The sequence below is a fragment of the Squalius cephalus genome (assembly GCF_949319135.1).
Source record: "Squalius cephalus genome assembly, chromosome: 11".
In the NCBI taxonomy this organism is placed as follows: Eukaryota; Metazoa; Chordata; class Actinopteri; order Cypriniformes; family Leuciscidae; genus Squalius; species Squalius cephalus.
In genome coordinates, this window is record NC_137132.1 from 7995622 (window position 1) to 8022054 (window position 26433).

The window sequence follows — 26433 nt, forward strand, 5'->3', positions numbered from 1 at the left end:
CTCAATGGCCAGCAGAGTTAAATATAATTGTATAAATGTAATAATATAATAAAGGTATAAATAATAATATAATAAAGTATAATAATACTACTTCTAATAATATATTTTTATTATTACTACTAATAATAATATAAAAATATAATAAGTAATAATATAATAAAGATAAATGTATAATTGTGTGAAATGTATTATGAAAATTGGCTAGCAATTTTGACAAGCAAATACCAAGAAATAGGTTGCAGCAGTTTGTCTTTCAACTACACTTGCAAAATCCGCGATGGGACTGAGCTCGAATAGCTTCAGCGTCAGAGACTTTTTATAGTACAAAATTGCTGTCAATCAAAAGGAGATGCAGCCTTTAGTCAATAAAATGTTAACACAATAGTACATATTTGACCATTCATTTTTTGACATTATAGGGGAAGCCGAGTTTATATATGTGTGTGTGTGTGTGTGTGTGTGTGTGTGTGTGTGTGTGTGTGTGTGTGTGTGTGTGTGTGTGTGTGTGTGTGTGTGTGTGTGTGTGTGTGTGTGGTTTACATACCAGATCTGACCTTTAAAAATGATTCCCACTGGTGTAAATCAATTTACTCAGGTTGATTCAATCATATCATAAGTATCATTTTCAACGTATTATTTTTTCATTTTTAAACAACACCAGGTGATTCAAATGCTACATGATGCAGTATCTTCTGAAACATTTTTGACCATCATAGTTTGATGTGCGCGTACCGATAGGAGTGCCCACCCCGTAGCCCTTGGAGTCGATGAGTCCGCCGATCTGTGTGAGGTTGCAGTTCCTCTGGCTGATGTACTCGATGCTGGTGGACTCCATCAGGAGAGCGTAGTCTGTGGTCAACACACGCTGGATTCCCTCGCGGTTGTTCTTCACCAGCGCTGTGTTCTTCCGGCTGCTCATGAACGCCCACATCTTCTCGTAGGTGGAGATCTTTGATTTCTGGGAAAGATATGTCATAGCTTTATTGTAGAGCAAGTGCATGGGTTCGATTTCCAAGGGAATATTTACCCAAATGACAAATGCATAAATGAAAACTTTTAATGCAAGTATACTTGAAGGTGTGTGGCAGACTTTTGAAAAAGACACTAATTGTGTCAGACATTGACAGACTTTACCAAATAAAATAAAATAAAATAAAATTTATTTAAAAAGTTTTGTCTGTACAAAACAAAGTGTTTTATTGCTTTTATTGCTTGAAAAAGACACTAATTATTAATCATTAAATATATATATATATATATATATATATATATATATATATATATAGTGCAAATTAATCTAGATCATTAGCCTTTGTTTTTGTGAGTATATCAACAATTTTATAGTTTTGAATGTTAAAATAAAAGTATCAGTCATCAGGATTGTCTGTAAAAACAATCTAAAGTGTTTTATTGCTTTTATAAAATTTCAGCAACACAATATGATAAAAGGCACCAATTATTAATCATTAAAAATATTTGTATTTTTCTGCATACTCTTTTTTTTTGTATATCAGCTATTTTACAGTTTTAAATGTTGATCATCTCGTTAAGGAATAAAATAAGAGAAGTTGTATTATGTAAGAATTTATAAGTATTTTATTAATATGATATTTTATTAATCAGATTCATAAAACGTCATAAATAGATATATTGGTGACATGTAAACTAAGGTTCATAGTTGTTTCTGATATAGTTTATTATTAGGCACAATATCACCTTCCAGGACCAGAACTATCCATTTTATAATCAGATTAAAGAGCAAAAACTATCACTTTCTATAAGACAATATTTACAATCTCTATTTTCAAAAACCAAATGAAATTATTTACAGCCATAGAGCAAGTTTTCCATTTGAAATGCAATGGTTTTTAGAAGATGAGCAGCGTTTCAGACACGTTTATTGTTTCCGCTGTGAATAAATGTACAGTACGCTGATCTTACTACTGGACTTCCTGTGCTTATGCCATAAAATCCTTCTTAGTCAGTGCTGTGACAGATGTCCTCATAACCCTCTCTTCCTCTATAAGCTGCTTTAATTCGCTCTGTACATGTTGAATTCCCGCTGGCTGAGGTTCGTGTCCTGTAATCATTCCCGCCAATCTGTGCATGTAAGATCACAGGTCTGAGTGTCTGGAGGTGGAAATGCTGTCAAAAACCACCTCTCTCAATTCAGTGCCAAACCAGCGTATTTTTGTATATGAGACCTGGATTGCCTGATCTAAAAGTTGCCTAACCTTAAAGAAAGTCATAGTGGATCCGTCCCTCACGGCACCGTACTCAATCTTGGTCTGTTTGGCCAGGTCATCGGCCGAGTCTATGGGCGAGTCCATTCGCTCCACGGTGAGGAAAGCGGCCAGGTTAGCCGTGTAGGACGAGATGATGATGAGGGTGAAGAACCACCAGATCCCTCCGACAATCCTGGTGGACAAAGCCTTGGGCATCAACTCCGATCCTGACCAGAGAAATATTCAACCAGTTAACAAACGAGAAGTTAAAAATGCTGGTTAAAAATCAAGAATGTTTTTCGCTGATTTATAGTTATTTTGTTTCGACTTGTGTGTTTAAAATAAAATAAAATAAAATAAAAAGTTAAATTAAATTAAATTAATTTACATTTTTAATTTAATTTTATAAAATAAAACAAATGAATAAAGTTGTGGTCTTAAATAATTAAATAAATAAAAACCAGAAAATGTAAGTGGCTTATATCACTTTATCTAAATTGTTAAAAAAAATATACAGTAATATAGTTTATATAACTTGTTTTATCTGACATAAAAAAGATAGATAGATAGATAGATAGATAGATAGATAGATAGACAGACAGACAGACAGACAGACAGACAGACAGACGATAGATAGATAGATGGACGGACGGACGGACGGACGGACGGACGGACGGACAGACAGACAGACAGACAGACAGACGATAGATGGATGGACGGACGGACGGACGGACGGACGGACGGACGGACGGACGATAGATAGATAGATAGATAGATAGATAGATAGATAGACAGACAGACAGACAGACAGACAGACAGACAGACAGACAGACGATAGATAGATAGATAGATAGATAGATAGACAGACAGACAGACAGACAGACAGACAGACAGACAGACAGACGATAGATGGATGGATGGATGGATGGATGGATGGATGGATGGATGGATGGATGGATGGATGGATGGATGGACGGACGGACGGACGGACGGACGGACGGACGGACGGACGATAGATAGATAGATAGATAGATAGATAGATAGATAGATAGATAGATAGATAGATAGATAGACAGACAGACAGACAGACAGACAGACAGACGATAGATAGATAGATAGATAGATAGATAGATAGATAGATAGATAGATAGATAGATAGATAGATAGATAATTTCTGGATATTGTACATGTGTAGATTGTAACACATTTGGACGTTCCTCTACAGAAGGAAAGCTCAGGTGTTAAATCTCATACCCTGCTGCATAAGAGCTCCAACCCCAAACCAGACACTGTTGATCAAGGTGAAGTTGTTCTCGACCACATCAGAGTCAGGGTTGCAGGGATGAGGGTTGTACCATTCATACGGAGTAAACCTGCAGAGGCACACACACACACACACTCAACATTTACTGTACATGCACATAACTCACATTTCAATATATGACATTTGTCATTGATGACAGAACCACTGAATTATTCTTAATTTTAATCAGCAAAATCACAATCACCACAAATGTATTTGTGAATATTCAATATAATACCTCTAATATTATCACCACTAACCGTCATCAACAAAATTCCAGCCATTATTTCACAATACATGTCAAATAAACTGTATTTCACTCAGACAATAAACATCCATAAAATCAATAATCTGATATTGCATCATTGTTTTTGATTTGATTATGTAATTTGCAATGCGTCATGGTCTCTCAGCAATTTCTCCTTCTAACATTTTGCCCTCATCTTTCACTGGTGTGTTTGGTGTCCTGACCGCTGTTTGACTTCTCTATATGACTTTATTGCATTTCTCACACTGCTGTCCAGACGACAGATCTTGCTTAAGTGGAAAATCCCCCATCACTATCACATTCCTGATGGATTTATAATGCGTCGTATTTCATTAGACTCAAGAAAATTAGATATTCCCTCCATCAACCCAACACATCATTCTCTAAAACCTGGACTCCCTTTCTAACATACATACTCATAACTCCATAACCCCATTTAACCGATTAACCATTTCCACTCCAGACCATCTGGACAATATGTGGCGCTGATTTTTTTTGTACTTCTTTGTGCTTTACTTTCATGTATTAAAGTGATTATTCATATTTTCCATTTTTATTTTAATTATCCCCCCCCAAACGATTTTACAATAATCAATTGTTTGTTTATTCTACCAATGAGTCCACCCTCATTAAAAAAACAATGAGACAATACTGATAAAACTGATAAAATACTGAATACTGATAAAATTTACAAAGCAATCTTTTATATTCGAGATAATTTGTGTGTCATGTTCTCAACTTATTTCATGTTATATTCTTAATATGTTAAGAATAATATGTTATATTGCCGTATTGGTGGGGCCCAAAAATGTATTTTGTCTATGTCACAATATGAGGTAAATCCGGCCCTGTTCCCACCCACAAAAAATAAAGGTTTTCATTAAAGATTTTTTTGACACCCAATAAATAGCCCAAATAGAGGCCCAGAGTCCAAAACCTACAAAACCCAAAGAACAGGCGGGAGACCAAAGGAGGAAATTAGATATTACAATACCGCAGAGAGGAAAAATATATATAGAGAGAGAGAGTTGCATGACAAGATTCATCCAGACAAATATTATATTTCTGAAAAGATTGAGTTTTTCAATTTGGGCATTATAAATACTGGACATGTGCTTGAATTTGACAGAAATGTTTTTAAGAAAAGTAAAATGAAGTTTTAGAAAAGTTAAATGAAGTTTCAGAAGAGTTAACTGAAGTTTCAGAAGAGTTAACTGAAGTTTCAGAAGAGTTAACTGTAATAAAAGTACCACTGAATTTGCATTTAAAATGAGCTGGCCAAGTTTTTGAGCTGGGCAGTAAAACACGAGCTAATTAACCACAAAACATATAGAAGCATGAAACCGGTCCAATTTGAAGAATTTAATCCAATCTAAAGGTTAAATGTGTTAAACTGATCAGTACCTGGCGATGACGAACAGCACACAGCTGACCCCGAGGCAGGCCAGCAACACGTACATCCAGATGTCCGGAGAGAGCGGGTTCAGGAACGAGAACACACCTGGATTCGTGCCATTGGGTTTGTGGTAGAGAATGGAGATTCCCAGAGTCATGAAGGGCTTGGAAAAATCGATGACTTTCTCTCTCACGTAAGTGATGGTGAGCGGCGCTACGGCCAAATCTGCCACCTGCAATGAAGCCAGTGAGAATTAATTCATAGGAACTTGCTTGACTCTTTAAGATCAGGGGCCGGTTTCACAAAGCTATTTTAGACCGGTCTATAGAGTTAGACAAGTCTAAAGTTTGCTCATAAACTAGTCTAATGCAAGTTAGACTGTTTCACAAAAATAAAGACTGACTTAATTTAATTTGACCCAACCTTACCCCCAGGCTAACTTAGGTCTAAGACTCTATGTTACCTTGGCAACCAGCAGTAACAATCAGTTACATTACAAACAGCCAAAAGAAAAGGGGAAATGGCTCATAATTTAAACATTTCTTCTTGTTACTACATTCTCCACTAAATTTCCCAAGTAAAATGTCCTTGTAACTGTTATACTCCTCCAACAAACACATATTTTCCGCTGGGGTAAACTGCACTGAGCGGTTGAATGCGCTTACTCGATCCGCCATGTTTTTTGTTTTGAAAAGTGTCTTATTTTACCCAGAATGCATTGCAGTGTAGTCCTACTTAAAGGGATAGTTCACTTTGAAATTAAATTTTGGTATGTTTTAGCTTACCTCAAGGGCATCCAAGATGTAGGTGTATTTGTTTCCGCAGTAGTTTCAATTTTGATATTTTTAGGTCAAACCGTTCTTGTCTGTCAGTCATATAATGCAGGTCTATGGTCACGGTCCAAATTAAACAATTCCCCATCGTCCAAATTAAACAATTCCCCTTCGTAAGTACACATTGATGGCCTAAGACACAAAACGAGCGGTTTGTGTGAGAAAACGAACAGTATTATATCGTTTTTACCTCTTATAACACAACCACGTCCAAGTGATCTGAGGGCGCGAGCGCTTCCTGCTGTGTGACGTGTGCGCAGACTGGTGCAGACTATACACTAGATGTCGCCTTGGCTACGGCAGTTCATTGGAACGAATGTCTTTAATGCGACATCTAGTGTATATATATCTATGCACCAGTCTGCGTACACGTCACACAGCAGGAAGCGCCCGCGCCCTCAGATCACTTGGACGTGGTTGTGCTTTGTGCAACGTTCTGATTTATATGTCTATCTGAAGTCTGACTATCTACTATATCTAAGCCATAGTCAAAGTCTATCTTTGTGAAACCGGCCCCAGATGAAACGGCTTGATGAGGACACTAACATACATATAGCCATGGACTAAAAGCAGCAAAACTCTTTATTTTGACTTACATGATCGATTAGCTCTCTGACCATGCCGTTCCACTCTCCTTTGTCATTCTGGGCTCCATATTTCCCGTCAGACACCAGTTTGACCTCATAGGAAAAGCCCAGGATGTTGGACAACTCCTTCAGCAGGTCCAGACAGTATCCTTCAAACCGGTCGTTCCCATACAGCGGCTTATCTGACTTCTTGTACATCACATATGGGTTTTCCTGCAAGGGCAACAACACTATCAGCTCCAGCATGTGCAGTCTCTAGGTCTTGTTGATGTGAGTCGGCTGATTCCTACCAGAATCGTGGTGACAACAAGAGTCCGGTTGGCCATGGAGTCGGTCACGTTGGCGTTTTTGTCTTTGTTGCTGTCTGTCAGGTTAAGGCCAGTGTTTGAGTTCCACACACCAATCTAAACAGATGCAAAACCACAGTAAAAACATTTCATGCTTTTTAGAGGACAGATTAAAGGAATAATTCACCCATTATGAACCTGACTGGGATGACACTATTCATTTAAATATGATCAGAGATTTTAAATGTGTGTAGAGTATTCAAATGTCTGTGGTTTAAAATTATATTTAAAGGTGAATTGTGTAATTTCTGAATTTCTGAATTATAAAATATAATATATTTAAGAGATATGTACTGTATATGTATACATATACACACACAAACACATATATGTATATATACAGTATATATACACAGTATATATATATATATATATATATTATATATATGTATATTATATAATATAATTATGAGATATGTACTGTGTATATATATATATATATATATATATATATACACACATATACATACACATACATATATAACATAATTATAATAACATTATCATGAGATAAAAATATTTTCTTAAATTGTAAAAAAAAACACTTTGAACACTTACATAAAATTATAAATTAGTTCAATACATTTTATAAATCTACATATTTATTTATAATATAAATACACTAAATTATGTTTTCCTGACAAGAACCTTGTGTTGATATTAAATAAATAAAGACATTTATAAAATATTTTCTTTACTTCTTGTAAATAAATAAATAAATAGACTAACAAACAAATAATGAAAAAAAAAAACACTTCAGTTTGAAGTCTTACAAGGTAAAAGGAAAACAAGACAAGGGAAAATAAATTGAAATAAATGAACCAAATTAATGCATTATGTCTGAGGGAAAATAAATCTAGAGAGCAATGAGCCTTAAAACAGTGCAGAAAACAGACTGAATTTTTTAGTTATCTACCACATATATTACTGAGCAAAAGCAAGTGCTTCCCATCACCATCATCTGTCTATTCACGCCGTCTTTTACATGATCCACTGATATAAATCCAGTCTCTCCTCTGAGATGCTCTCTGTGTGCCGCAGTATAGCTTCATTTGCTACGCTACGTCACCACTGTCTGAACGCTCTTTTAAAACATACATTAAGAGAGTGTCTTGGCGTGCGATTAGTGCTCATAAACAGATGTTTAATAAAATGAGCTCTCTGCATTGTTGACTCTATGAGTGATGTGATATTTCATAACTGCATGCAGAGCTCTTGGAAGCTGCCGGCTTTGAGCCACAGACTGAGAGTTTGAGTAATTGAGTAATAAGTTGAAGTAATAACTTTGAGTGTCAAAAAACTAAGTATAATCCATAACTAAGCCATGTGTCTCTAATGAGACTTAAAACAAACCAGCACAAAAGGTGTCAGCAGGTTGAGGGGCACGGATGAAAAAAGTACCATGGTAATACCATGCTTTTTAGAAAATAACATGGCAATCATTCAGTACCATGGTACATTTTGCAAGGGGAAAAGGGACTTGAACATCACATTTCTGATATTCAATCAATACAAACCTTCCTCCATACTTTGTTAAAACGACCACTTTCCATAAACTGCTTGTGAAAAGAAAAGAAAAAGCCAAGATTTGACATGTACAGTATGATACAGATATTAAGATACGTGGTTAGACAGGTGGAGATCACGGGAGCATCTTCTGCTTTTACCTTTTCCATGCCATCCTCTTTCAGACTGATGATGTCGAGATCAAAATCTTTCCTCAAGCCGTCCGTCTTGTTTATAACTATCTGTCCGGTCAGGCCGTTCCACTGAGCCTGCAGAAGTGAGGAGAAGAGAAAAGAGGATCTGATTCTAGATTAAGCATGAGGGGGTCGTAAAAACTCGGCAGCATTATTATCATCATCATTATTGAGAATGTGTGTTTGGCACAAAACCAGCCCAGTGTTTATAACTTTACTTGGCTGTATTAGCTCACACACACTGTTGTGCGTTTTGGGGGACTTTCTGACATAATTTTTTATAGTATAGGCCTTGGGTATAAGATTGAGAGAGAGAGAGAGAGAAATATATTCTTAATAGATTATTTTAGTAAAATACATTTTTGTCAAAAAAATAATGAAATACATTCATTCATAAAATAAAAATATGATTAATTTAATACATTTTATAAATAAAAAACCTTGTATTTATATTAAGTAAATAATCATATTTATTAAATAAAATAATAAAATAACTATTAATTTAATACATTATTGTAAATAAAAAAATAATTGTAAAATACATAAAATTATTTGTTATATTATTCTATTATTATCGTTTATTTAATGAATTCTTAATAAGTAAATTAATTAAATAAATGAATTCATTCAAAATATAATTAATTTTAATACATTTTATAAATTAATGCATTTATTTATTTATTATATAAAACATACAATTATTTTTCTAGCAAGCACTTTGAATTTATATTAAATAAATCAATATTTTTATTAAATAAAATTATTATTAATTTAATGAATTATTGTACATAAATAAATAATAATAGTAAAATACATTAAATATTTCCCCCCATTATTCTATTATTATTATAAATTCAATGAATTCTAGTTAATAATTATAGTAAATAAATAAATAAATGACTAACGAGCACTTTGTAGTGCCAGGACCTTGAGGATAAGGCTTGTAATGTGTAAAGTCAAACCATAATTTGTAAACCATAATTGTAAATTGTGAAATTGTAATTGTGAAATGTAAACCATAATTTCCTTGGTTGCTCATTACTCCCTAGTTTGTTTCTATGGTTACTTATGATTTACACCTGTGTCTCGTTTAGTTCTCAGTGAGTTTATACTCCCTGTTTGGCGTCTATGTGTGGTTAAGGTTTATATTTCTCTTACAAATCCCTGTTCTCTTTGCTAATTAAGCATTATTTATAGTCCCTGCTACCACTACACGTGTCTTCAACCTTGCTACCTTCAATCTTTATCTCTGCTTTTCATTATCTTTCTAAAGCAGCCCCATTCACCCAGTGACAAACAGCGAAGAGAAACAACCTAGAGATCCATAGATCACAAATAGTCACATGATCAACGAAGTGCCCAGAGCAATAGATCAGCTCTGTTCTGCAAAGAGTTGTTAGCAAATGGACTCTATAATGAACCTCACGGAGTGGATACGTTTGGATACTCTCCAAATGGAGAGACCGATCTCCCCAACAGTGGATCTTCCCAGAACATGTGAATTTAGGATGAAGGATGAAGCGCCTATATAGTCAACAGACATTCAGTAAAGCCTGATGTGCAAATCCAGTGGATTATTTCTTTAATTTGCTGTGGGGTGGATAGTAGCATTCATAATCTTCACATACAGTAGTGGAGATCTTAAAAGACTTGCTCCATATACTTACACTGAGGCCGCATGACCTTTGTCCAGATTTGTTCTAGTCATTATTCTCTGGTGTAAATCTCACTAGATCCTTCCTTTTTATCACATCCTGCTCTCGATCGCATGTACAGTGAGCTCCAATTACCAACAGGCCAAGATTAAACACACCAGACCCAGCTGTGCTTAGCATAGCCCAACTGTGAGATCAAGAAGATGACATCATCACCACCACCAGCACTGGATTAAAGAACTTCAGAGATGCATTCACTAACATCGAGTTCAGTGAGGGTGTCAGAAAACATCTCTTTTGACAGAGCTCTGCTGAAATGGAATTAAAATTTAACAAAACATTTTGTAATTTGGAAAGAAATACATACAAACTAAACTAAAAGATACTTTTATGGCTCTAAAACTGTTTTTTTTTTTATTAATTAATTTAATAATAATAATAATAATAATAATAATAATAATAATAATTATTATTATTATTATTATTATTATTATTATTATAGATGTTGTTATTGGTTGTTTAAATAAATTATTTATAAATTATTATAAATAATAACTGATGTTGTTTTTAGTTGCTTTTAAAATACCTGTCAATTCATGCTTAACAATAATAATGATGAAGATGATAATAATAATAATAATAAATTCATTCCTTTTTAATTGTTTTTACTATTATTATTATTATTATTTTAAACAAATGTATTAAGAAATTAATAATAATTATAATAATAATAACTGTTGTTGTTGTTTTTTTGTTCATTTTTTAAATACCATAAATAATAAGTTTTAAAACCTTTAAAACCTTTAAAACCCATATTCCTTAAACAGGAACCTGCCAATAAATGACAGACAAAATAAATAAAATAAAAACTATGATCCATTCCTTGCTGCTCTCCATGATCTGTTTATTAAAGTAAATAGGCAAAAAAGAAAAACTATTTTGAGACAATATAAAGAGAAAAATATCTCCAAATAAATATCTAAATATCTTGAGGAGAACAACATTAAAAAATATATATTTACATATAAAACTATAAAACTAACCTAACCTACCCAATTATTACAAACAGGTAATCCCGCCCCCAAATTCGAGAGATTGCTCGCTGCAAAGACGATGGGTGGAGCTAGAAGATCCAAAAACACCCTAACCTACCCATAACCTCATCATTAAACACAACTCCACCCATTGGTCCACAGAGGTGGACGTCATTTGGCTCTTGCCAAGTTCACGCTATTGGTTGAGTCCAGGTTATATCGGCCCATTCGGTTACAATTCCATTGTGTGCCTCTAGTGGAGCAGAAATGACACGCTTCACCTTTAAATGCAGAGATCCCCAACTATAATGAGTTCACCCGCACAGCCAGCGTCAGTAATTCAGCTGGAGCCATTACACACTCGACTCGTCCAACACACATTCATCCTCCAGCCTGCAATGCCAACATGCTGACTCAACAATACCTCGTCCAAAACAGGAAGACAAGAACGCTTGGAAGATGTCATTGGGAGAGAGAGAGTGTCTGTACATAAATCACCGCAGATGTTTAGAAGTGCCTCAAAACACTTTCCAGAAAACTGAGTACTCATGCATTTGGACTGAACCCTCTATCCGAGTTCAGGAGTGTCTGACACGGTTTATAAGATTATATATGATAATTCTGTCATCATTTACTCATCCATGTGTCATTCAAATGTACATGATGAGTAAATGATGACTGAATTTTCTTTTTGGGTGAACCTTTTCATTTTGGGCATAAGTGTTTAAAGGGATGGTCGGCGTTATTTCAACCTAGGGACCTTTGCACCATGACCTCGAGCCAAACACCCCCACAGAAGCCTTTTTTTCCCTTGGTTGAACATTATTAAAGTTAGAGCTTATTTAGAGATGGCTTAGTGCAGGCGCTAATGGATCCAAGGTTGTATCTGGTAAATTACCCCACTAATAATGCCCAGAATGGTACCAAACTTCTACAGTAGTACAAATAGGTTCTGTACTCATAAAACGAGGCATTGGAAAGTTTGTAAGTACATCAGGAGTTTATTTAAATAACACTTGCCTGATGGCTAATGCTACTGCTAATCCGGACGTCTAGGTCACTTCAGTGGTTTGGGAAAAACACGTAAAAGTCCTGGCAGAAAGCGATGCATAAGGATGTAGTGTAACGACGCCCAGAGTATAAAAACGTTTCGCTGAATTTTGAACGTTTTATCAAAGCTTGTATTTTCAGATCAACACTTAAAAAGTATTTCGAATATCATCCAGTTAACAAATGGAGTGTTACATTCAATAGCTTTTCTCTTACACTTGTGAGTTTTGCAAAGGACTTTTACAGGATTTTCCCAAATCACTGAAGTGACCTCGACGTCCAGGTTAGCGGTAACATTAGCCATCAGGCAAGTGTTATTTAAATAAACTCCTGATGTACTTACAAACTTTCCAATGCCTCGTTTTATGAGTACAGAACCTATTTGTACTACTGTATAAATTTGGTCCCATTCCAGGCATTATTAGTGGGGTAATTTACGAGATACATCCTTGGATCCATTAGCGCCTGCACTGAGCCATACGGCTGATATCTCTAAATAAGCTCTAACTTTAATAATGTTCGAACAAGGGAAAAAAGGCTTCTGGGGGGGTGTCTGGCTCGAGGTCATGGTGCAACGGACCCTAGGCTGAAATTACTCGGAACCATCCCTTTAAGCAGGAGCATTTACCTCTTTGAACAGGCTGATGAACCTGGATCCGAAGCGCCAGGGTTTGTGGCGGTGACACTGCAGTGAGCTCACGGTGATCTGAGACGCTCGCTGGGACGCGGCCGCGACCATATACACCGCGTCGTACATCAACGCTGCTTCAGTCTGAGGCACACACAGAGACATGATTCATCAGACATGCTACTACACTAGATCAATCTATTCAAATAATGACTCACTTCTTTCTAAATTCAATTCTGGGTTCAGAAAGACACTTGATATTAAGAAATATTATCGATTTTACTGCACTGACACTGAGAACAAGAGATCAGCAAGAGAACAGGGGACAAGAGATCCCCTGATATTATTGTAAAGCGCTTTGGGTGTACAGTAGTACAAATGAAAGCGCTATATAAATGCCTCATTCATTCATTCATTCAAGAAAACTTGAATTGACGGACACTTATTGAACTGAGCTGAATCAACACTGAACTGACTCAAGCTGAATAATGACACTATTATCTTCTATAGAGCTGATTTACAGTTCAATTGAGTTCATTTCATAACTTTGCAACATTGACACTGTTACTAACACTGAACTAAACTGAGCTGTCGTTTTCTCTGTAGAGCTGAAATTGAATTTGTTTCATAATTGAAGAATTTTGCGTTATTTTCGTGTCTATTAATGTGAAACTGCTTTGAAACATCAGTATATAAACAAATAAATGTGAGGACTTGGTCAATGCACAATAATGTATAATTTGATCAAGTATTATGGTAAAACCATTTTGTGGAGACGTCTTTTTTGGACTATGGTAAAAACATGCTATTTACCGAGGAGTGCCGTGATATCATGACATATATCATATATATTATATATATAACTATAATATAACTAAACATTCAGTATCATCCAAGCTAACAAAAATATGTTCTGAATGTTCTCTGATTGATCTAAAATGTCCAGTAAAAAAAAAAAAAAGTTTTTGTCCAGTTTTTTTTTTTCTTGATTATGTTAAGAAAACATTCCATTTGATCATTCTACATCCACCAACATTATGGGAATGTTACTTTTGAATGTTTTCTGAACATTCCGAAACATTTAAACATTTACATTTAACATTAACATTAAAAAAATGAACATGAACGTCGAACTAAAACGTTTCCGAAAAAACAAACAAAAAACCACTCCTTCAACAATGTATAAATTATGTTGGTAGCACTTTATTTTACAGCCCTGTTCCGCATGTACATATGTACATATTATAGTAATTATAATAACTGTAATAGCTAGGCACTAACACTAAACTTAACCTTAACCCTTGTAGTTACCTTGTGACCCTGGACCACAAAACCAGTCACATGGGTCAATTATTTGAAATTTAGATTTATTCATCATCTGAAAGCTGAATAAATACGATTTTCATTGATGTATGGTTTGTTAGGATAGGACACTATTTGTCCGAGATACAACTATTTTAAAATCTGGAATCTGAGGATACAAAATAATCGAAACATTGAAAAAATCCCCTTTAAATTTGTCCATTTATGTTTGCGATTTTGCTTCATTCACTCACAAAAATAAATATTTTATATATTTACAGTAGGAAATTTACAAAATATCTTCATGGAACATGATCTTTACTTAATATCCTCATGATTTTTGGCATAAAATAAAAATCGATAATTTTGACCCATACAATGTATTGTTGGCTATTGCCACAAATATACCAGTGCGACTCGTGACTGGTTTTGTGATCCAGGGCCACATATTACCAGTACTTTCTTGATTTAGTACACTGTATGTTAATGTTTTGAAAACATTATTAAAGACCAGGCATCGTTCCCTGTTTGCTGGGATAGTATATGTCAAAATACCTTTGTACATTTATTTTTTTGTACTAGAATAGAGTAAAACTTGACTATCTGTAATATGATGATATATATAGAGGATGGACAGACTGTCATCATTCCGTCCAGCAGGCCGGTCTCAGGTTTAGGTGGAGCCTGCAGTCGCTCCATGGACCATTTCTCCACCACTGACGCCACCTGAGGGTTGCCGATGTTGAGCAGACGGAAACCCGTCATGTTCACCCCGCTGTATCTGTACGGCTCCAGGTCCAGCGCAAACAGATCCTGTGGCATATATATCAACACATGAACTCACTCCTAACAGATGAAATTAAACGCTTTAGAAAGAATATTTGTTTTCTAGCTATTGAGTGCAGCAGGGATGACGTATTTTTGTAGGCCAAACCCTAGAAATGAGCATTTTAGCACGTCCGATTCCATCGTCCTGCAGTCAATGAGTTTTTGTTTAAATGCCTGAAATAAGGTCTGGTTAACAGAAGCTCAAGATATTTTCATGTTTTATTCTACAACATAAAATAATAAGCAGTAAGTCGGGCGATCATGGTGTAGTGTGTTGGTAACACTTTACTACTTTAGGTAACATGAACATAGAATGAACAATACTTCTACAGCATTTATTAATCTTAGTTAATGTTAATTTCAACATTTACTAATATGTTATTAAAGGTCCCGTTCTATGTGATCCCATGTTTCAAACTTTAGTTAGTGTGTAATGTTGTTGTTAGAGTATAAATAATATCTGTAAAATTATAAAGCTCAAAGTTCAATGCCAAGCGAGATATTTTATTTAACAGAAGTCGCCTACAAAAAACGGCTGGATTGGACTACATCCCTCTACTTCCTGCTTTAATGATGTCACTAGAACCGTAACCTCCGCCCACAGGAACACAGGCGTATTGATGGCGAAATGTCAACAGACGGTTGATGTTTATCTATAATCGGATACCGCAAAAGTTTAATTCGAAGTTGTTAGTTTGCTCTGTCCATTTCACCACGGACTGTTTTTCTAACCTGGGATAATATCAAGCAGGCTTCTCTCATCGTTTCATACTGACGAAGGGGGCAATTTCAACTATATTCCAGCAAGCGGTAAGTAGTGATTTAATATGGAAGTAGCGATCACTCTTCACATCGTTCGTTTCTCTTAGTAGGATGAAAATAATCTTACTTAAACTGTGATTAATATACAGAAAGCGATCAAAGAACAATCCCTTTCCAATCGGCCAAGCTGCTGTCGGTGACACAGCGCGAGTTTATCTGGACACTTGCCAAAACTCGTTATGAAATCAATGACGCTGTTACACTGCACAACGAAGCTCTTACTGTATTTATATGCCTCATGTTTGCATTGGTGAAATCATTAGTGAGAGTGCAGAAACTGCGTTGCAATGATAAGATCTTTCACGCGATCAACAGGCTGTCATCTGCTCAATGCTCATCATCACTGCAACCTTTTATGTGATGGGAATAGATCTAAATACTTAAAAAACTTCTCACGATTCGTTAATCCAGATAGCTGTAATAGTAAAAACGTATAATAGCTGTAATAGTAAAAGTTTTCCAGATAGTTCCACATGTAATGCCAGATATTTCATATGCAAGCATGTCAGCCAATCACAGCAGAGGGCGTTTACACTGAAGTCTCACAGCAGACACGCCCCTTCAAACAGAGTGTTCAAACCAGGGAATGAAATCAGGCTAGGAAATATGCCTTTTATTTCTAAATTATAACAATTTTTGATCTAAAAAACATACTAACATTATAAGGGCACCCCTGGAAACATTATTAAATAATAAAAATAATCCATGGAATGGGACCTTTAAAATCAAAGGTTGTATTTGTTAACATTAGTTAATGCACTGTGAACTAACATGAACAAACAATGAATAGTATGGATGCACCGATATGAACATTTTGGCCGATACCGATAACCGATAATTCTTTATATTTGAAAGCCGATATCCAATATATTGGCCGATAAATCTAAATCCAAATTTTTATATGATTTTTGAGATCCTGATTACAAAACAAGTCACCATTAACAGCCATGTCTCAAGCACACAATTATAATGATGTTCTCATTATAATGTAATGTAGTCTTGTGCTACACATGTTGCACTTTACTGTATTTTCCTTTTTGAAGTAATTTCAAGCAATTCAACCCCTTAATGGTGAACAGTGTCCATCTGAAGTGCCTAAACTGAAGGAAATAATCCATTATTTATCGGCTTAAATACATTGGCCACATTTTCTTTACGTGCTGATAAAGATAACATTAAAAATGAACATATATACCGGCCGATACCGATATGGTGGCCGATATATTGTGCATCCCTAATGAATAGCTGTATTTTTCTTAACTAACATCAACAAAGATGAATTAATACTGTAACAAATATATTGCTCATTGTTGGTTCATGTTAGTTAAAACATTAACTGATGTTAACAAATGAAACATTATTGTAAAGTGTCACCAGTTTGTTAATAGCCTAACTTTTGCTTTTTACTTCTGATGACTATATTGAGGCTTCCAAATACATAAAAGTTGTGTTCACTTGTGAGTATTATCATGATGAACAAAATGTGTAACAATCAAATTTGTTCATAACAGAGCTTATTTTTTTGGCAACAATCCAAAAGGAAAATGGAAAAATCCTATTGGGTTTTTATCAGGGGAACTAGGGTTGTGCGAATTTACAGGTTGGCCAACAAAAATACATCCTCACTGCAGCATCTAGAGACTGAAAGCATTGCAGAACACTAAATACAAACCAGCAGAACACATGTTGTTGAAAATCCCTGTCAAAACAATGACACCACCAAAGAAAAACTCAAAGAAACCATGTAAGAAACTCACCAGAGTGGTGAAAAAGAAATGGTAGTATTCTGTCATCATGCCCATAGACAACAGCTAGAGCAGAAAGAGAGAGAAAGAGGAGAACGTGTTAAACCTCCTTCTGCACCAGCATACTCACATAATGAGCATTCGATATCTAAAGACACACATGTACAGTATTTGCTCTGACCCCACAAGACCTGAAATCAAAACACTGGAATAATGCATGACTGTGTCTTTTTGTAACAACAGCCACAAAGTGGAGCAATCAAACGCATCACATTTGATGGGGATTTAGTTTAGGGATTTGTATTTGTATTGCTGTAACACGGTAAATGGGATTTGATGATGTCAATGTATGACATCAGACATCGGTGAATAATGTCAGAACATCACACGATATCAAATTCAAAACAGGTCATGCTTTAGTCTTTTACTTTACTACTACAATCTCTTTTCTACTAAACTTTTAAACAAGGCTTTGCTTTTACAGTCAAAAATTGCAGTCAGTTCATCTAATTTTGTGTTGTTTTCTTAAATCAAGATAAATTTAGTCAAGAAGCCAACATACTTAAGATATTAAGTCTTGTTTTCTAAAAAAAAATTAAAATAAAAATCATCACAATAAAGAGAGTTCATGCTTAAAACAAGAAATTTGCCAATGGGGTCAGAAAAAATAAGCTTAATCCTTTTTATTTTATTTTTTTTGCAGTGAATGTTTGCATTCAAACATTTAAACTGGAATGTTTGCTTCCTCGATTCAAATTGAAATTAAATTTAAAATGGAATTTTGGAATTTGGAAATGGAAAAGGCATTCCCAACCCAGCTGTGAATGTCGCTCAGTCCCGGTGTGTTACTGTACCTGTTTGAGGACGTCTGCTCCGGTCTGGTACGAGCAGTCAAAGATGACACAAAACTCTTTCCCCTTCTTCATCTCTTTAAGAAGCGGCCGGGCATCTTTACTTCCTATCGGTAACTGCCGGATTTTGATCTTGATACTGTACCGCGACGGAGCCTTGATCAGCTCCTGAAGACGAATTAGCCCTAAAAATAATGCATAGACAAAATCAGCAAAGATGATAGAAACGCACTGCCATTCAAAAGTTGTTGTTTTTTTAAATTCAGCAAAGACACATTAAATTAGTCAAACATGTCAGTGAAGATATTTATAATGTTACAAAATATTATATTTCAAATATGTTTTTATTTTATTCATTTTAAACTTTCTATTCATCAATGAATCACAGTTTCCACAAAAATATGCAGCAGCAAAACTGTTTTCAACATTGATAACAGCAAATCATCAAATCATGCGAGCCAAAGTTGATACTTAACTTGGGTAACACTTTGTTTTAAGGTGATGTAATTACACATTACTACATGTACTTACTATAGTAATAACAGTCAATTATGCATAATTACAAGTAACTAACCCTAAACCAAACCCTAACCGTAACTCTATAGTAAGTACATGTAGTTAATTAATATTACTCAGTGCTTATTTGAGTAAGTACAATGTAACTACATTATCTTAAAATAAAAGGTTACACTTTATTTCAAGGTGTCTTTGTTACAGTGTAATTATATATTTAAGAACTGAGTAATAATAAGCAACTACATGTACTTACTATAGAGTTACGGTTAGGGTTTGGTTTAGGGTTAGTTACTTGTAATTATGCATCATTTACTGTTATTACTACGGTAAGTACATGTAACATATGTAACAAGGACACTGTATAATAAAGTGTTACCAAATAAAGTGTAACTGATTCTCCTGAGAAATGAAAGAGAAACATCTGAGCAATAAAAAGGGTGTTTCTGATGAGTCTGCACACCTGTTGCGTCCTCGTACACCACCGTCACGGCTTTCCACTTGTAGAACTGCACGATGTCCAGCACAGCGCGGCTGATGGAGGCGTAGTCTGGGAACAGGTTGATGTAGAAACTGTCTTTGTTGTCCACAGACGGGTGTTTCCAGCGGGTCTGGATGTGAGGAACCTCCAGCGCGTTACAGATGGACTGGACCGCACTCACTGAAGAACTGTGGGACGGGCCGAACACCGCGGCCACACCGAGAGCCAGCTGATCACAGGCTGACAGCAAGACCAAGAGAACATCAGGGACTTTATTAACACACTGATCAAATATTCCCCCTAATTCAACTTAAAATGTCAAGTTCAGCTGCCTTAAATGTTTTAATTAAACTCATACAAGTCATTTCAACTAATTTTTTTAAAATCTTGCCTACACTCTTGAAATTAAAGGTTCCAAAACGATTCCCAAAACATTATTTTCTTAGTGTGAAGAACATTTTTTAATCTTTTTCCACTATAAAGAACCTTTTGTGCTTTGAAAAGATGCCATGGATTTGAAAGGTTCTTTATGGAACTATTGATGGCAATAAAGAACCTTTACTTTTAAGAGTGTTGAATCTTATACACTGAAATTGTACATACACTGAATCTTAAGTTGAAATTGGTTCATTTATTTCGATGAGGTAAAGTAACGGAAAAACATAGCCTATATTGTAATAACTTATCGATCATATAATTTTTATAGTGTATATTCAAATGCAATTATATAAAATAAACTACTAATAGGTACACTGAAAAAAAATTGGTGTAGAAACACTTTTCACTCCGAAATTTCTAGTAAATTTCACGGCAAGTAACACTGGTGTTATTTTAGTTTTTATTTTAGTAGAGTTTGATTACTATTTTAAATTAGCTTTTGTTTTTATTTTATGTTCATTTTAGTTAAATTTTTAGTTATTTTGTTGTGTGCTTTTGTTATTTTACTAGATTTATATATATATATATATATATATATTGTTGTTTAGGTTTAATTATTTTTATTTCTGTTTTAGTTTTTATGTATTTCCAGTTAATAATTCAATAACTTGCCAAAGCAACCTTTTTCTAATTCTAATTTTTATATTACTATGTAAACTAATATTTATTTTTCATTTTATTTCATTTCAACAAGGTTCACATAACAGCCTCTGAAACGTCTACAAATGTCATATGTTTTCATATGTAATAGTTATATGATTTATATGTTTTTAACATTGAATTAAATGTGAAATTTTGAAATGTGAAAAACTAAAGTAGTATTTTCTTTTAAAACATAATCCGATAATCATTGTTTTATTTACAATTTAGTTTTTTCTAAGTAGTCATATAGTCATGTAATGATTTGTTTTGAGCTCTTTTTGCTACTATTCCTGTAGCTCAAATGGTAAAGCATGGTGCTTGCAACACCAAAGTCATGGGTTCGATTCCCAGGGAATGAAACTGATCCGTTCATGATCCGTGTTGCTTTGAATGAAAGTGTCTGTCAAACATGTAAATGTACGAATCACACCTCGTCTAGAGGCCTCGAAGCTGTCGAACAGGTTGATTCTCTGGATGTCGTAGGTGAGGGTGGTGTTGGGCATTAAAGTCCTGTTTCTGTTAATGTTGGTTACAGCGAATTTGAAGGCAAGTTCCTCCACGCTAATCGGTTCATTCTCAAGTGTCTCGAAAATCCCCCCTGCATAGACAGAAAACGGAAAAATTGTTTGGTAAAAAAAGACATTAGTAATCTCAAATCTCCTTTAGAGATCTCCAAAATGTCTCAAATGCATTTTATAGCTCTATACTTTTACTGTGTGTCAACTAAGAAGAATTAGTCATGCTTCATTCAAGAAAAGATGTTTCTCCAAAAATTGAAACATAGAAACCAATAAGGTAACGTACATGTATGTGAAGGTTAAAATTCTGCAATTGAAACAATTATTACCCTAAGATAAGAGCCATACTGATTGTCTCACAATCTCTGTTGTTTTCTCAAGATGCAACAGCACAAAACAGTTTATGAATTTTCGGTCATGACGTCTCTAATCCTTAAATGATCTTACATCTACACGACAACTACAGACACATTACGACAGAACAAATACAAAATCTGCTTTAGTGCACAGCATACACGCATATCTGTACAGGAGCACAAGTTTAAATGATTATTAGTCAAACCTCAGAGAAAACACATACATACAGTATTGTGATGATAAATGCGCAACATACAAGCATTGTTGACTATATGCAACAAAACAAAAAAAGTAATTTTTTTGGCATCTATGGTTCCTTGAAGAACCTTTAACATTCATGGAATGTTTCCATTGGACAAAATGTTCTTTAGATTGAAAAAAAAAAAATCTTTAGATTATTAAATGTTCTTTTAAGAACTTTTCACTGATAGGTTCTTTGGAGAATCAAAAATGGTTCTTATAGCATCACTGTGAGGAAACATATGTGACAATAATTCCTAATGTTACATTTATACAGTATACTGTATATATAACTATAGCACAGTTGTTGCCCTAAGTGACACAAAACATGACCAAAGGGTGGAAACACCTGTGAACTATGGGATAAAATAGGATTCTATCAGTACAGTTTTAGTTAGTCATTTTGTTGAGTAAAAGTCTATTGTTTAACATTTATGATATTTGACCGAAATAGTTCTTTAAATCAAAATTGTTCTTGTTTAGTTAACCTTTCTTGTTCTCCACGAACCACATCAAATCACCTGTCTGAAAGATGACAACTCTGGAACAATCATCCCTCAGACGCCAGCGATTGGCTGCGAGCACCTCGAAAAACAACTTCAACAGGATTTTTTTTGGGAGAGATTGTGATTGATGTTGTAAGAGAAGAGAGGTAAAGAACGAGAGGGCAAGACCTCCCCTCTGGGCTCTGATTGTGAATGACCTTTTTCTTCCACTGAGAGACCCTTGTGTGGGTGAAACACGCTCAAATCCAGCCCGATAAACACCAGGGTTAATTACGGTTAGCAAACCACACCACGCAGGAGCTGCTCTCCTCCGTGGGGAATATTTCATTCTCACAGGAGGGATAAAAATACAGACTTTCTCAGCGGTAAGCTCAAGGTAATGACATTTCATTGTGGCTGTTCGAGCAGAACCTCTTACAGGCTTATGTGAAAGGCCATGAAAATCAAATATGTACTAAAGCTTCAGATGTTCAAATTATTCCTGTGGAACCGCTCAGATTCATTTCAATGGTCTTGACAGCTTCATCGTTCCACTGTTCAGCTGCCATGTTTGATTTAATGATGCTTTATCTTATGATATGCTGTATGAACTAATTACATTATTTACTTAGCAAAGAATGCATTGTGTAAAAAAACAGACAGCTAAATATCTTTGTATATCAAACATACTTATAAAATGTTCTATCAATCAATCTACCTATCTACCTATCTATCTACCTACCTATCTATCTATCTATCTATCTATCTATCTATCTATCTATCTATCTATCTATCTATCTATCTATCTGTCTGTCTGTCTGTCTGTCTGTCTGTCTGTCTGTCTGTCTGTCTGTCTGTCTGTCTATCTATCTATCTATCTATCTATCTATCTATCTATCTATCTATCTATCTATCTATCTATCTATCTATCTATCTATCTATCTATCTATCTATCTATCTATGGTGTTCCAAATAATGCTCCTAATAATAATGATGTTCTTTTTCATTTAGGATGCTGCCTTAGAAGTATACAGTACACAGCAAGGAAGATCACTATAGGTTTTTGGACAGAACCATAGAGGGCATGAGAGATATTTAGCTCATGTTTAATATGTGACATTTAAGATATATTGTTTTGGGTTAGAAATGCATAAACACCTCTATGAGCCCTTAATCGAAGGAAAATACATGACAGCAATCACACACTCTCTTATTCATTCTTCACCAACCAGATTATGTTAGAATATTAATGTAGAGCAGCTCTGCAACTACAACATTGGTTATTTATTTCATTAAACGGTATTATATTTCAGACTTAAAGGGTTAGTTCACCCAAAAATTCTGTTATCATTTACTCACCCTCATGTCATTCCAAATACGTAAGACTTTTGTTCATCTTCTGGAAATAAAGATCTTTTTGATGAGATCTGAGAGTTTTCTGTCCCTCCATTGACAGCTACACAACTACCACTTTGACACTTCAAAAAGTTCATAAAGAGAAAGATCATAAAACTAATCGATATTAATTGAGCGGTTTTGTCCAAATTTTCTGAACAGACACAATCGCTTTATATGATGAACAGATTGAATTTAGGCTTTTATTTACATTTAAACATTGATCAGCGAACATTAACAGAAGCCGAACCTGCTAAACACGCAAGAATGAACCTCATTGGTTCTTGCTGAAGCTCAAACGTGATGCGTAACACGAGAATGAACCTCATTGGTTCTTGCTGAAGCTCAAACGTGATGCGTAACACGAGAATGAACCTTTCGTTCGTCTTCGGAAGACTTTTGTTCAAAGACTTTTATATGTTCATCATACAGTATAAAGCGATCGAATCTCTTCAGTTTTACAATCTCTTTATGAACTTTTTTTTTTTTTTCAAGCGTCAAAGTGTCAGTTGTGTAGCTGTCAATCGACGGACAGAAATCTCTCAGATTTAATCAAAAAGATCTTTATTTGTGTTCCTGAAGATGAACAAAAATCTTACGGGTTTGGAACGACATGAGGGTGAGTAATTAATGACAGAATTTTTATTTTTGGATGAACTAACCCTTTAAATAAGAGCAGTTTCTCTCTCAGGAAGCGAGGAAGTCAACCATGACGGGTCCTGATCTGCTTGTTGCCGGGTTACTGGTTAAGACACCTGGTTTTCTCAGAGCTGTGTGTAAAGCCAATGTCTTCAGAAACAAATGCACCGTCAAGGTTCACAGGGCAGTAATGCCTCACACGGACCAACAAACACACATGCTCAGGCTTTTGCTGAGCTTGGAAAAACTGTACATGATATATGCAAATAGCAATAATTCAGTACCATTATACTTTACAGTACAAACCAGTCTGAAACCATGAGAACAACCTAAAGCCGACGCTCTTATCTTTCAAATAAAAAAAGGCAAATCCAGTGCACATTTACTATCAAAACAGCTTTTGCATCAGGAGTTAAGAAAGCAATCAAACCCATTACAGGCTTGCTTACTCAGGGGAAGCTCTCTACAAATTCAAAGTCACCTTGGGCACATGCTAATCCACGTCTGTAAACACATTGCACTCACCATTTTGAGATTAACTACCTCATGAACAGCAAATCCGCAAAGTACCTCAAAGTGACCAGTTTCCACAAGACACTGCATGTAACCTCTCTGATTTGGTGTACCAGCGTGGAGCCGCTGTTGACATGAGCTTCATGCTGATGCTCGGAATAATCAGGGAAAACCCACCGATCCCAACGAACACCTGACGAACAACCTGGAGTCATACTTCAATTTTACTTCCAGTAAAACAAGTCTTTTCCTTCTTAAACTCTCCTGTTCATTATTTATATCTGGTAATACGTAACAGTGGTTGCATTACGTTTCCCAGCAGAACCTGTAAAGATTACCTGAAAACCAAACTTGAGTAAAGGTACAGATACCTTACAGGTTTCAAGTCAGCAAGTATTTTACTCGTACTTCATGTAGGTTTAACCCTTGTGTGGTGTTCATATTTGTGTTATTCAGCCAAAGTTCGTGGGTCTGGTGGACCCGCTGCATTTTGGGTTTTTTAATTCAACACAATCAAACAATTTTATGTTAAAATACTCAACAGATGTTTACTTCATCCCAATTACACGCAATATAAAGAGCATGGTTAATGTTTTCTCTTTACCTTTGTTAGATCACATTTAAGAATTGCAACCTTGTGCGGGAACGGCAACACAAAACTCCCTCTTGCACTCATACTCTCTCACACTTACACACAATCTCTCTCGCAAGCACACACACACACACACACACACACACACACACACACACACACACACACACACACACACACACACACACACACACACACACACACACACACTTGTACAGTGTGTGGTCATTGAAAATGTGTTCTGATATATTCTTCACAGAAAATGAGCCAAGGCCAATGAGTCTGAGTTTGAACAAATAATTAATCATATCATTTTTCTTTTGATAAAAAATGAAAACGAGTCCTACAGACCCAAACACAATACAAGGGTTAAAGAGGCACTAGTCCTCAACACCTGAGAGACATAGCAGTGAAAAACAAGAAACTGTTGATTCGTGAGGAGAGTTTTTATTTTCTAAAATCAAAATAAAACTGAACACCTCAAAATTGCAATAAATCAAGGTTCATATAACAGTCTCTTAAACGCCTACAAACTCTCAAGTCTCAGTTAGGCTCAAGTGCTCCAAAAAAACAAAAAAAAAACAATATCCTTCAAAAAGTTCTCTTCAATATGACAGATACATAAAATAATGTTAAGTAAAATGAAATATTCAAAGCCTGGTTGCACTGGATGTGCTGGTTTCGGCCTCATCATGTTCTCATCTCATATATGAAACACCTGTGATTCACAACTACCTGCTAATACACTCACATTTGCGTAAAGTAGCCTTGTTGATGAGTTTGGGTGAGTACAGGCAAAACGCACAAGATGTAGTTCCTTCAGTGGCCTGTAGACGGCGATATTCTTTTGTAACAGAAATAAACTGCTGCAGAAAAAGTTAGGTGCCATGCAAAGGCTGCGTCCGAAAACTCGGGCAGTGACTTGTTGCCTCGCTGCCCTTTCAGGCAATGACTTTACAGGCAGCGTCTGCACATTTCGGACTGACTTCTGAGGACGCGTAACAGTTTAATGATCAACAGCAAAATAGAGCGAGCTTTGTTGAAAA

The 26433-nt window shown here is 35.4% G+C and overlaps 1 protein-coding gene across 5 annotated transcripts in view; it reads right to left on the reverse strand.

The window, feature by feature from the left end:
- grik1b (glutamate receptor, ionotropic, kainate 1b) overlaps positions 1–26433 on the reverse strand; it is a 42749-nt gene that overhangs the window by 8265 nt on the left and 8051 nt on the right. For 2 of the 5 annotated variants that reach the window (XM_079886758.1, XM_079886755.1), the window contains 14 exons: positions 21079–21246; positions 19551–19808; positions 18578–18759; positions 17736–17789; positions 14968–15141; positions 13027–13170; positions 8627–8734; positions 8477–8515; positions 6903–7016; positions 6622–6825; positions 5201–5424; positions 3480–3598; positions 2235–2452; positions 733–958 (listed from right to left, as the gene is read on the reverse strand). In XM_079886758.1, coding sequence (XP_079742884.1) covers positions 733–958; positions 2235–2452; positions 3480–3598; positions 5201–5424; positions 6622–6825; positions 6903–7016; positions 8477–8515; positions 8627–8734; positions 13027–13170; positions 14968–15141; positions 17736–17789; positions 18578–18759; positions 19551–19808; positions 21079–21246 — 2232 coding nt within the window. Of the gene's footprint in view, positions 1–732; positions 959–2234; positions 2453–3479; positions 3599–5200; positions 5425–6621; positions 6826–6902; positions 7017–8476; positions 8519–8626; positions 8735–13026; positions 13171–14967; positions 15142–17735; positions 17790–18577; positions 18760–19550; positions 19809–21078; positions 21247–26433 lie in introns of all 5 variants that reach the window. The other 3 variants (XM_079886757.1, XM_079886754.1, XM_079886756.1) reach the window with 2 other exon arrangements.